The sequence below is a fragment of the Otolemur garnettii genome, unplaced genomic scaffold, assembly GCF_000181295.1.
Source record: "Otolemur garnettii isolate 467f Iridium unplaced genomic scaffold, OtoGar3 scaffold00009, whole genome shotgun sequence".
NCBI classification, from domain to species: domain Eukaryota; kingdom Metazoa; phylum Chordata; class Mammalia; order Primates; family Galagidae; genus Otolemur; species Otolemur garnettii.
Genome location: NW_003852404.1, coordinates 5186247 through 5198764, shown reverse-complemented (window position 1 = coordinate 5198764; position 12518 = coordinate 5186247). Strand labels below are relative to the sequence as shown.

The following is a 12518-nucleotide window of genomic DNA, read 5'->3' as shown; positions in this document are numbered from 1 at the left end:
TTCCTCTCCCTGGACCTCAATCTCTCTGCCTGTGAAAATGAGAAGATTGTCCAAGTTGACCTTGATGGGTGCATTTCAGGTCTGCAAAATGGGAGCAATAGCCTTGACAGCTTTACTGGGGGAAGAGAGAGTGAAATGTGGCACGACTCTCTGCGTCATGCCTGGCACACAGCAGGCATTCAGTAGGTGGTGGCTTTGCCGTCATGGTGGTGATACGGGTAGAGTCTACGGGCTGAGCTGCTGCCCTGCTCTCCCAGCAACGCGAGTCTCAGGCCACAGCAAACTTGGCGTCTCTTTCTAAGAGAGCCCTGGAAGACCAGATATTATTACTCTTCCTTTTCTTCTGTTAAAGAAAAGTAAAGTGATACAGCCACTCCTAAATGAAATAAGTGATAATCCCAGGAATGCACAGCCCCTGAAAAAGGAAGGCTCAGAGCAGGCAGAAAGTAAGTGCTCCAGACTCAGAGTCCGACGTCCCAGCAGTGTTCTCAGGCCAATGTCACCACTCTCTTGGGGGCCACGTGGTCCCCTCTGCCAAACAGAAGTATTAGCGAAGACCTTGCCTGCCTGAAAGCAGCGCTGGCCCACATCACTCTTTGAGGCCCCATCCATGGCTATAAGATGGGGTCACATGTTTTGTTTGGATAGAGCAGGCCCCCACATCTTCTTTGGGGTTGAGCCCTCCACCAGCGCTCCTCAGACGACAAAGCACATGGGGTTCACCCGGTTCTTGCCAACACACAGACCCCGACGGGGTGGGTCTGGATGGGGCCTGAGACCTGCATTTCTACAGTTTTTTTTTTTCTTTTGGCCAGGGCCGGGTTTGAACCCACCACCTCCGGCATATGAGGCTAGCACCCTACTCCTTTGAGCCACAGGTGCCACCCAAGAGACCTGCATTTCTAACAATGGGGAGGCTGCCGCTGCTGGGTCCATGGGGCACACCAGGAACAACAAGGTCTCGGAGGTTAAAATAGTGAAGAAATTTTATTATTCTCATAACAGGAAGTCCCGAGGTAGGGTGACCCACATGAAGATACTGTATTAAATAGACATTTACTAACCCGTGAACATGGAAAAAACAGGTCACGTGACCTGCGACGTGGGCCCGAGGGAGGCCCAGCCCCTGCTTCTTCAGGTTCTCTGACTACCACCTTCTCTACAAGGGTCACTAGAGACAAGTGCCAAAATTCCTGAGACAGGACCCCAGTCCCCCTCGCAGCTGGCACTGGCAACTAGAATCCCAGACTTCACCTCTGCGTCCCCTCTCTCTTGCATGCCCTGTCCCTTCCCTCAGGTGACTCTTGGACCAGCCTCTTCCCTACTGTCCCTGCTGCCCCCGCTGAGGCCGTGTCCTTAGATCTACCCAGGTGAACGCCATCCCGCTCCTCTCCCCAGCTCAGCTTACCCAGGCTGCCCACCTGGCCCAACGCCGGCTACCACACTGCTGCCCTGCTGACCTTCCGGGGGGCTCCTTCCTGCCTGAGCTCCTGCTCTTAAAATTCTGTTCTTCCTCCTCCTTCTCTCACTAGCAAAGTTCCAGTGGGGAGAGAGCAAAAAGTTGCTGGATTACAGGGGAATTCATTTTCAGTTCTGCCTTCCCTCTCTTAGCTTGCCATCAGAATAAACGAGGAGCTCCTCCCAAAACGTCTCCCCAGTCTAGGGAATAAAATAAACCACATATGCAATAAGAAGGGAGCCCAGGCAGAGAAGGGGTGGGGGGGGGCAGATGGGAGTCAAACACCCTGGGTGATACGGGGGGTTGATTGGAGGCCCCCCAAAGATGGGTCTGTGTCCCAGGACCTACATATGTGACTTTATTTGGAAAAAGGCTCTTTGCAGATGCAATGAGGTTGCCCTGTGCAAAGTGTCCTCATAAGCAACGCACGGAGCAGAGGCAGGAGGAGGAGAAGGTCATGGGAAGGGGAAGGCAAAGGCTGAAGTGACCCAGCCATGAACCGAGGTAGCCTAGAGCTACCAGAGGCTGAAAGAGGCACAAAGGAACCTCTCCTGCAGCCGTCAGAGGGAGTGCAACCCTGCTGACACCTCCATTTCAGACTTCTGGCCAACAGAACAGTAAGGGAATAAAGTGCTTATTGTTTTAAGCCACCTGGTCTCTGCTAATTTGTTACAGCAGCGCACAGATGGAATCCCACGCTGCCACTTCTGAGCAAGCTTGGATAAACTGCTTGACCTCTCTGAGCTGACTTCCTTATCCATAACAGGGAGCCATCGATTTCTTTCATTAATTCATTCAATTGGTATTTATGGAGGGTGTGCAATGTGTCAGGCCTCAGAAGTGAACAAGTTCAGCCTTGGACCCTGTCTGAATGGAGCCTGTGGTTGGGTAGGGAAGCCACTGATCAAAGAATTACGTGATAAGGTGAATGGCTATCACCACGTCAACGTGGTGCTGGGCATGTGTGAGTCAGGATAGCAGGAAGGCCTCCTCTGGGGAGTGATGACGGAGGGGAGGGGAGGGATGACGGAAAGGCAGGAAGTAGGTAAAGAGGGGCAGGAAGTTTCCAGCCAGGAGAAGGGAATGCACAGGGACTCCGGGTGCAGGGAGCACACGTGTCCAGGGAGCTGTCAGGAGGCCGATGTGACTTGAGCCACACTGTGGGGGCGACTGTATTGAGAGATGAGGCTGGAGAGGGGACAGGGGCTAGCCTAGTAGGGCCTCAAGAGCCAGGCCAGAGGGGCCAGTCTTTCCCTTGAGTGCAGCAGAAGCCACTGGCAGGCAGTCAGCAGGGAGGGGTGTGATCAGACGGGCCTTCGCAAAGATCACTTGAGCTGCAGAGTGGCAGTAGGAAGACCAGTAAGGAGACTCTACTGTCACCCCAGAGAGGGGGCAGTGGCTCACACCTAGGGGGAGTGAGGGTGGGGAAGGGCCGGATTCAAGAGCTACTGAGGGGGTACAGCCGCACAGTGAAGCAAGCAAGCACCGAGAAGGACCATGCCGGCTCGGCGCGACCGAGGGGCTGCCTAGCTCCCGAGTGATGCGGGGTCCTTTTTCTTCCTTGTGCCAAAAAGGCTGCAGGGGACCTGGCCCCAGGTGTCAGCACCTGTTATTGGCTTCACTGAATGGGGGTGAAGTGGGTACCCACAATTTATAGAGCTTAGAAAATCAACTTACCATTCTTGAGTGAGAAGCTCAGAAGGTCCTGAGGGAAAAGGCACTGGAATCAGTGATAAGTTGATATGCAATCAGCCCGCGCATTTGACAAATATTTACTAGCACCTACTAAGTAGGAGAACAAGACAGACAAAAAGCCTCTGCCCGAGATGCTAGTAGTGAGCCAGATAACAAACTAGTAAGCAAAGAAAGAAAGAAATAGCAAATAGCGAGAACTTCAGGCAGTGAAATAAAGGAGGGGGAGGGACTGTTTCGAATCAATGTACTTGCCTGTCAACAACCGGTGTCACAAGCCTCTGTGTGCCTTAACTGCACACAGAGTGGGTATGTGACATGCTCAAGGGGACCTGGCAAACCTGCTGTTCTGAAAAGAGGCACCATAGCTTGGGGGAATGCCAAGGTTCAAGTCCTGGTTTGGCCACTTGTCAGCTGTGTAACCATGGACAAATTACTTAACCTCTCTGTGCTACAGTTTTCTAAACTACAAAATGGTGATATACCATTTTGTACACCTACCTCATGACATTGCTTTGAGAGTTAAATGTAAAATGTAAAATAACTAGCACGTAATCACCACTAGAGTAGCATGACATCAATACACACGTAGTAAATATTCAATAACGGTAATTCAACCTCAGCTCTGCTTGTAATAATACGATATTATGAGGACATAGCTGTGACCAGCTATTAGGTGTACCTGAGTGATCACTGATGGGTCATCCTTCAAAATGGGGTCCTTCAACAAAATCTGAGCAAACACGTCTGCTCCTTCTCCTCCCAGGCCACTGGCAAAAGCAGTCATGGTTGGCAAGACGGCTTCAGACAACTGCAGCCACTTCACCAGGCCCGTCACAAACTCTGTGCAGAAGGAGCTAAAAGGCAGACAGGGCTTAGGTCTCAAAGCTCCAGGGAACTTGGGCTCAGAAGGCCATTGGGAGGTACAGTTCAGTTGTGGTCATGACTGTGAACAGGGGGCACGTGCACACACACACACACACACAACTTAGCAACCGTGATCCATGAAATACAAAACGTAATTTTAGGTGATGTGGATTTTAGCTTCTTCTTCCACCAAAACTTTGATCAAAGAGGCTAATAAGCCACAGGGAGGGGGCAATGGACAGTTACTGGCTGTGCTGGGGCTGAGGAATCAAAGGAGAACAAGGCTTAGTCTCTGATGAGGAAGCTCATGGCGGGGTGGAGACACTCAAGTAACCAAATGACCCCAGGGCCTGTGGTGCCCTAGGACAGAGCAGGAATTCAGTCCCAAGCAGCCAGGAGATGCAGCCCCAAGTCAACTGCGGCGGTGAGGGCAAAAGCAGGAAAAGGCTTCCTAGAGAACGTGATTTGCTGCTCCTGCAAATCACCAAGGATGCGCTTTCTGGAAAAAAACCATTGCACAGATGGATAAAGTGAAGAAGGAGGCACCTTTCCCACCACACGCACTGTCACTGCTGGGCTCTGTCCATGCTGGGCATCTGAGTGGGGTCCTGCAGGGGAGCGTGGATGGGGGCTGCTCCAGTGGAGGGCTGGATGGGCTGAGACACAGAGATGGGGAGCCCATGGCACTTGGGCACTTGGCAGAGTCCACATCACATGTCTGATGTACAGCTCCCTCTGGAGCAGGTGTGAGCTGGGTGGTGGGGTTGGGGGATGTGGAGCAGAGGAGTGGACCAAGAGGAGATGACACCAGCCCAGGGAAGAGGCTGTCAGCCTGCCTTGAACTGTACTGCCCTGGGACTCCGGCCGTAGGATCTACCCCCTACAGACCACATAGAGGTAGACTCAGCCTTCCCAGTAGAGCTCCTGGTGGTAGGGGAGCCCCCGCCCCTGCCCTTGCACCACATGACCCACTCATCACATTCCTTAGTGTGGTTGCAGGGTGGAGAGGCCTCTGATCAGAGCCACAAAGAACTTGGGTTTGAATCCTATGACTGGATTCCCAGGAAGCTGCCCTGAAATGGAGAAGATGAGGGCTCCCCTCGGGATGAATACCTGCAGGAGGAAGGGAAGACACAGGCTGAGCAGAGGGGGCAGTTGAGCCATCATGAAATCTCCAGAGAGGCGGTGGCCCACCCTGCGAGGAGTTCTGAAGAGCTGCCCCAGTGGGTGAAGAGAGCTGGGTCTTCATAGCCTCAAAACAGCCCATTGTTGAACACAGGTGTCCCAGAGAGGGGGCAGAATATCGGGTAAGGTGGCTCTCTTTAGTGGAGATGGGCCCCAAAGAGGACAGGTAGCTCAGGACTGGGTGGGTGGCCCTCCCAGCAGCCAGGGGTAAATGTTCTTCATTCTTGAAGGGGGATCTGAGGGCACGGCATCTTGGGAAAGTATCTTGACCTTCTGTGCCTCAGTGTCCTTATCTGCAAAATGGGCTCAAGAGACCAGTTTCATAAAGCTGGCTGAGGCTTAAATGAGGTAATACATACACCCCAGAGAGGGCCTGGCACCTAATAGATGCTCAATAACGTCAGCCAGCACCATCACTCTTAGGTACAAGGGCACAAGGAGAGTTAGTGGGGGACAGGCTGAAGGGTCAGACCCTGGAGTCCAGCCACCTGGGGGAGTCCCAGCCCCACTGAGTCCTCACTTCACCTCTCCCAGCTTGATCTTCCTCTGAAGTAACATGTGGACGATAACAGGGCTTACCTCTAGCTTCACTGGGAAGATTAAATGACATAGCAACAGTGTCTGGCACCAGGAAACCCTTGATAAATGTCAGCTACTGCTATTACAATGATTATAATTTACCCTAGCGCAATTTACCAGGATTACCCTGGGGTGGTATGTAGGTGTGTATGAGGAGGAGGGGACTGCTAAGTGAACTGAACATTACTTAGAGGCGAATTTATATGCACCAATTACTCAGGGCCATGGGCAGCAGCATGGCCTGACCCTGCTGTCTTTGAAGAAAGTCTTGGATGCAGAGACTTGGGATGTTATAACACAGTGTAAGGAGCACAACCTCTGGTTCAAATCCCAGCTCTGCCACTAGCTGTGTGATCTTGGACAAGTTACTTCACCTCTCTGGGCCTCAGTTTCTTTATCTGTAAATCAGCAGAGATGATAAAACCTATTCCAGAGGGTAGCTGGAAGGGTTAACTAATATTTGACATGTGATTAGAATAATACCTGGCATATGCATATGTGTGACACTCTAAATGTGTTCCTTTACATGGGCAAATAAATGAACCAATATGTATGTAAAGTGCCAATGCAGCAATTGATCAAATGAGTAGCATTTTAGATCGGCAGGGCCTTGGCAATTGCTATGAATGTGGTTGGTGGTCTGGTCTAAATACATGCAAATCAACACCAATAGTGACAGCAAATACACAGAGCAACTGCCTGGCAGTCCCTGTGCCAAGTGCGTTATACACAGAGTTGTTTCATGCTCATCATAATCCCTGGAGGGAGGTAGGTTCTGTTTCACTCCCATGCTAGAGATGAGAAAACCCTGATCTAGGCTCAGCACCTGTAGACAGTTGTTAGGGCGCCGGCCACATGCACTGGGGCTGGTGGATTCAAACTTGGCCTTGCTAAACAATTTTAAAAAATAGCTGGGTGTTGTGGCGGGTGCCTGTAGTCCCAGCTACTTGGGAGGCTGAGGCAAGAGAATCACTTAAGCTCAAGAGTTTGAGGTTGCTGTGAGCTGTGATGCCATAGCACTCTACTGAGGGAAAAAAAGGAAACCCAGATCTTGAGAGGTTAAGTAATAGCTGTCAGTTCAAACCTTTGAGTGCCCGAGGCCATGCTGACCCACTGTGGAGACAGCCCCTCTCCAGTGGTTCCACCCCTGAGCATTCATCATCCACTGGCCACTCACAAAACAAGGGCACCAAACAGCTCCTTTTGTCCTATCCCACCTGACAGATGGCTGTCCTAGGCTGCTTGTTAAATGTCTTTTCAGGGGCCTCACAGCAGGGAAGGGGCAAAGCCTCACCTGGAATCCAGGCTGCCAGCCTCCTAGTTCAGAGCTGTTCCCATTCAACAGGGCTTAGCAAACTGCCACTCATGAGCCAAATGTGACCTGCAGCCCGTATTTGTAAATAAAGTTTTATTGGAACACAGCCACATGCATTCCTTTACATATCATCTATGAGTGCTTCAGTGTTACAACAGCACAGTTGAGTGACTGTGACAGAGACCACTGGCCAGCATGCCTAAAACGTCTGGCCCTTGGCAGAAGAAGTTTACTGATCCCTGGTCTACCCCTTTAGTTTCTCTATGTTTAATAAATGTAATTAATTGAAAGGAACAGCATCTGTGATGTTTACAGCATGGAAAAGAAATATTTTGGAGGCTTGCTTTTATATCCCATAGGGTCAAAAACTGCCACAGCATGTTTTCTAAAGGTTACGGAAATCAACAGCACGTCTGGGCTTTAGAGAGATTGAGATTTATAAAATATGTGTTTTATGCCTCGGAAGACAGATCGACCCCGTGGAAACAACTGATATACTGAATTGGAAACATTCAAGGAAGAAACATTGTGAAACATCCCAAGGCCAATGGTTAGAGATGCCTGTGCTTGGAGGTTGCAGGACTGAGGGTGGGGAGTGGGACACTGGATAAGAACTCCCTGTCCTATGTGCCCTCCTAGGTAGTGCCTAGTACAGGCCTGGTGCACAGTACAGGTTTATAAATATTTGTTTATGGAAAAAACTACACAAAGCTCTTCTATGGCTCTGTACTGGTTTATCTGGGAGGGGTTCTGCTATCAATAATAATGGCTAATAACATTTGCTTGGCAGTATCTCCGTGCCAGCCTCTGCAGGGGCCACTAACACATGCCCTCCTTACAACCATTTTCTTCATGGGACTCTGTTTCTCGAAAGTAGTAATTCAGAGAAATTTAGCAGTATACACCTCTCAAAATGGAGACTGAAGATGGCAAATGCCTTTATTTGTTCTCAAGCTCCCTTACAGCTGAGCATGCGACAGGATATCGCCAATGACAAAGAAGGAAGGCTTCTTGGGGTATTCCAAGAAAGCTCTCCCCCTGATAGAGCCTTGAGGAGAATTCCTGCTCTCCTCCTTCCTGACTTGGGCCCTGTCCTGTGAAGGTGTGATGCACGGAGCTGCAGCAGCTATTTTGTGATCACGAGGTCAACAGAACTGTTGAGAACCCAACAGTTGAGGCACTGAATTGACTCCAGAACTATCTATCTCTGGATCTCTTGTTAAGTGAGAAAAAAACTCCTATTGTTTACATCTCTTTTATACATGTTTTATGACTTGCAGTCCAGAATACCCTGACTAGTAGGAGTAAGTTCAATATTATCCCCATTTTCTAGGAGGAGAAAACTAGGCCAAGAAAGTAAATCACAGAGTTAAGCATGTAACTACCACCATTTTAAGGTGACCTACATCACCTTAAATTCATGTAATCTCCCTGTAGGGTGGATATCATTAGCCCCATTCTACAGATGAAGAGACTGATACTTATTTAGGGAAGTTAAATAAACTGTCCAAGGGCACACGCAATTGGAAAGTGGCAGAGTTAGGATGTGAATTCAGATCTTAGTTCAAAGCCTATAGAATATCTCCTTGTTAATAAAACCAGCATTTCCCCATTTCTTCTTTCCTTGAATCGAGTGTCTTTGCTACACTGAGCAATTTGCAAGGCACTGGGGACTCAGAGCTATCAACAAGGTGGCTTCTGCCCCCCGGAGCTCAAACCACAGGATTAGTAGGAACAGAAGCATTCTTGAAGGCAGGTGTAGAGGTTACAGTGATGGATCCCTTAGCACACAGGTGGAGAGACCCCCTGGTCAGGGGCACAGGTTAGGGGAGGCTTCCTAGAGGTGACCCCCATGGAGTTGAGAATGTTCTAGTGTTCAGTCTAGTGGAGACACCAAGATAAAAACCATAACAAGTTGGGGCACAGTGGTTCACACCTATAATCTTAGCACCCTGGGAGGCCGAGGCAGGAGGATCCCTTGAAACCAGGAGTTCAAGACCAGCCTGAGCAAGATCAAGACTCCATCTCTACTGAATATAGAAAAATTAGCTGGGCATGGTTGTAAGCAGCTGTAGTCCCAGCTGCTCAGGAGGCAAGAGGATCACTTGAGCCCAGGAGTTTGAGGTTGCAGCAGGCTATGATGATGCCACTGCACTCTAATCCAGGTGACAGAGTAAGACTCTGTACCAAAAAACAAAACAAAATGCAACCAAAACCAAAACCAAAAACCCCAAATGGCTAAGACCCAAGGCATGAGGGAAGTTTACTCAAGGGGACAGTGAGCAGAAGGATAGCGGAAATTCTGCCGATGCAAGAACTTCTCATTTCCTGCCCCCGAATCTGGGTTCCCTCTGTCAGTAATGACATCTCTGTCCTCCTATGCTCTCCTCTCTACATGAACCTTTGGAGCCAAAGTAAACTCCTGTCTCTGTCTCCCCCTGCTCCCAAGTCAACTCCATTCTCCCTGAGCAGTCTGTCCCAGCTGTGCCCTCCCTCCAGCTCTCGGTCATCGTTCTGGTTCCCCTGGTCGACCCTATTGGCCTCCTAACTGGTCTCTCCCTCCCTCCAAACTCTCCCTCTCAATCCTTGAAGGCCAAAGCTGATGGTGTTAACAATTCTGCTATTCTGATTCTATGTATATGATTTAAAAAACGCACAGTAGGCTTGGTGTCTATAGCTCAGAGGTTAGGGCACTGGCCACATACACCGGGGATGGTGGGTTTGAACCTAGCCAGGGCTTGCCAAACAACAATGACAACTACAAAAATAGCCAGGCATTGTGGTGGATGCCTGTAGTCCCAGCTACTTGGGAGGCTGAGGCAAGAGAAGCGCTTGAACCCAAGAGTAGGAGGTTGCTGTGAGCTGTGATGTCACAGCACTCTACCCAGGGCAACATAGTGAGACTCTGTCTCAAATAAACAAAAACAAACACACACACACACACATACACACACACAAAACACAGTAGGTATCAGTGATGATAGGGTTAGGTATAACACTGTTGTTAAACCTGGAACATTCTTTTGCTCCCACAACACCCTGTTTACACCTGCCATGGCACTCACTCACCTGTCTGTCCACGGCTACAATCAGCCACCCAGGTGCCCCCACCTAGACAGAAGCATGTTCAAGGCAGGAGTGGGGCCTTGCTAGTCTTTGTTTCTTCCACAGAGCCGTGTATGACACTAAGCCAGGGGTCCTCAAACTTTTTAAACAGGAGGCCAGTTCACTGTCCCTCAGACCGCTGGAAGGCCGGACTGCGGGCCCTGGGACAAGTCAGCTGCTAAGCAGGACAGGCAGCGGCGGCAAAAACACCCAGCAGGCCAGATAAATGTCTTAGGCAGGCCACATGTGGCCCCCGGGTCCTAGTTTGAGGATGCCTGCACTAAGCACATAGTAGGTGCTCAACAAATCCATGTTGCATGAATCAATATCTCCCTCCTAGACTGCATCCTACCCGAGAGGAGAGATGGTGTCTATCTCATTCCCGTTTACCTTACATGTGTTTCAAATTGTGCCTGACACATAGTATGTGCTCAAAGTGTGCTTTGGTGAAGGTACAAATGAATGAATAACTGAACAAGGGAATGTCTTACCGCCCCCCCCCCACCAGACGGTGAGTTCCTTAAAGGCAAGGACAGTGACTTGCTTCCTTAGTGTTGTCCTGTAGTCCCTGGTAGGCTCCATGACTGTCCATAATCGCCTCCCTGAAGAAGAATGACCCTCGCTCTGTGAGATGAAAGAACTCACCTTTGCTCAGGCTCCGGAAATAGCTGGGACAGGGAGACGCCACAGAGGGCGGCATAGGCAAAGCGGTTGGCCTCAGCCAGCTCCCGGCCTGTGGGCAGGTGTGGCTCCCCCTCTGAAGCTGGCACCTGAGACATCTGAGCCAGCCTCCGGCTTGGCCTGTCCCACGTGGCCATTCCCAGCCCTGCAGGAAAAAAATCCCAGTGAGAAATGCTTCCAAGGGTAGCCAAAGATTGCTTAGAAGGGATGCAAAAGTTATAAACCATAACAGATACATTAGGCGTCGTTGAAACCAAGGCCTTCTATTCATCACTTTTAAGAAAGTGAAAATACTTGGCATAGACTGGGGCTGGGGGATAGATTTTTAATGTGAATATCAACAAAAGATTTGTATCCTCAGTATATAAACAACTCTTAGAAACCATCAAGAAAAAAAGCAATGATGCAAACATTAAAATGGGCAGAAGATTTGAAGGGATACTTCATAAAAGTGACAGCAATGGCCAGTAAGGGGTGGCCATTGAAAAGGTGTTCAACAGCATTAGTCATCAGAGAAACGGAAATGTAAGCCCCAGTGAGATACTACCATTTGCCTATCTAGTGGGTACAACCAAAAAGACCGACAATACTAAGTGCTGATGAGGATGAAGAGCAAACAGAACATGCCTGCACTGCTGGTGGGAGTGTAACCGGTACAGCACTGCAGAAAGTGGTTCCACAGTACCCACCAAAGCTCACCATGTGCCTTCTGTATGCCCCAGCAATTCTGCTCTTGGGAAAGGAGGGCTGTGCTCACCAAAGACACATCCAAGGATGCCCGTAGCAGCTCATTCACTACAGTCCCAAACTGGAAACAGCCCGCATGCCCATTGCAGAGAATAGATCAACTGTGTCATGCTCGTTCTGTGAAACATTACGCAGCAATGAAAACAGAATGAACTACGGCCAACCACACGGATGAATCTCACAGACAAAAGCCATTCGCAAGCAAGTACGCCCTGTGGGCCTCCCTTTGTGTGGACCTGAAGGACAGGGAAGCCCAAGGATGGTGACAGAAGTCACAAGAGAGGTTACCTGTGGGAGGGAGTATTGGATCTGAAGCGACACCAGGGGGAATTCTGGGTGATGGAAATGTTCTCTATCTAGGTGGTTACATGTGTGTAATACATTTAAAAATCCATTGAGCTGGATACTTAAGATTTGTGCACTTTATGTACAGTGGACCTCAATGGAAGGAAGGAAGCAAGAAGGAAGGGGGTCTCCTCCTTGTCCTCCTCTTGCTCCTCTCTCCCTCCATTCTTTCCTTCCTTCCTTCTTTCTGGGGTTGGGGTTGCGGGGCAGGGGAAATGAAGAGAAGCAAGGAAGTGGGGAGGAGACGAGAGAGGGGACAAGCCAAGCCAGGCTTCCACGGGGCAGGAATGGCCCTAGGAGTGGCCAGGAAGGGTACTTGGGACAAAAGGGAAGGGTGGCAGCCTCAAGTACAGGGCACCAGGGATACGAACAGAGGCTCAGGACTACACAGACCTAGGTTTGAAAACAAGTACTATCGCCTAGTAGATATGGGACACCGGGCAACCTTATTTTTTCACATCAAGGTCTTTCTTTCTTTCTTTCTTTTCTCTCTTCTCTCTCCCCCTCTCTCTCTTTCTCTCTGTTTCTGTTTTGTTAATCTGG

At 49.8% G+C, this 12518-nt stretch overlaps 1 protein-coding gene across 1 annotated transcript in view; it reads right to left on the bottom strand.

Annotated features, from left to right (window-relative positions):
• Positions 1-11023, bottom strand: part of TMCO4 (transmembrane and coiled-coil domains 4) — an 88759-nt gene extending 77736 nt beyond the window's left edge. Inside the window, exons 1-3 of the mRNA XM_012801470.2 lie at positions 10848-11023; positions 3834-4008; positions 3137-3164 (exon numbers count right to left, since the gene is read on the bottom strand). Of these exons, the coding sequence (XP_012656924.1) occupies positions 3137-3164; positions 3834-4008; positions 10848-11020 (376 nt within the window). The 5' untranslated portion in view covers positions 11021-11023. The remainder of the gene's footprint in view (positions 1-3136; positions 3165-3833; positions 4009-10847) is intronic.
• Between the last annotated feature and the right edge of the window lie 1495 nt (positions 11024-12518).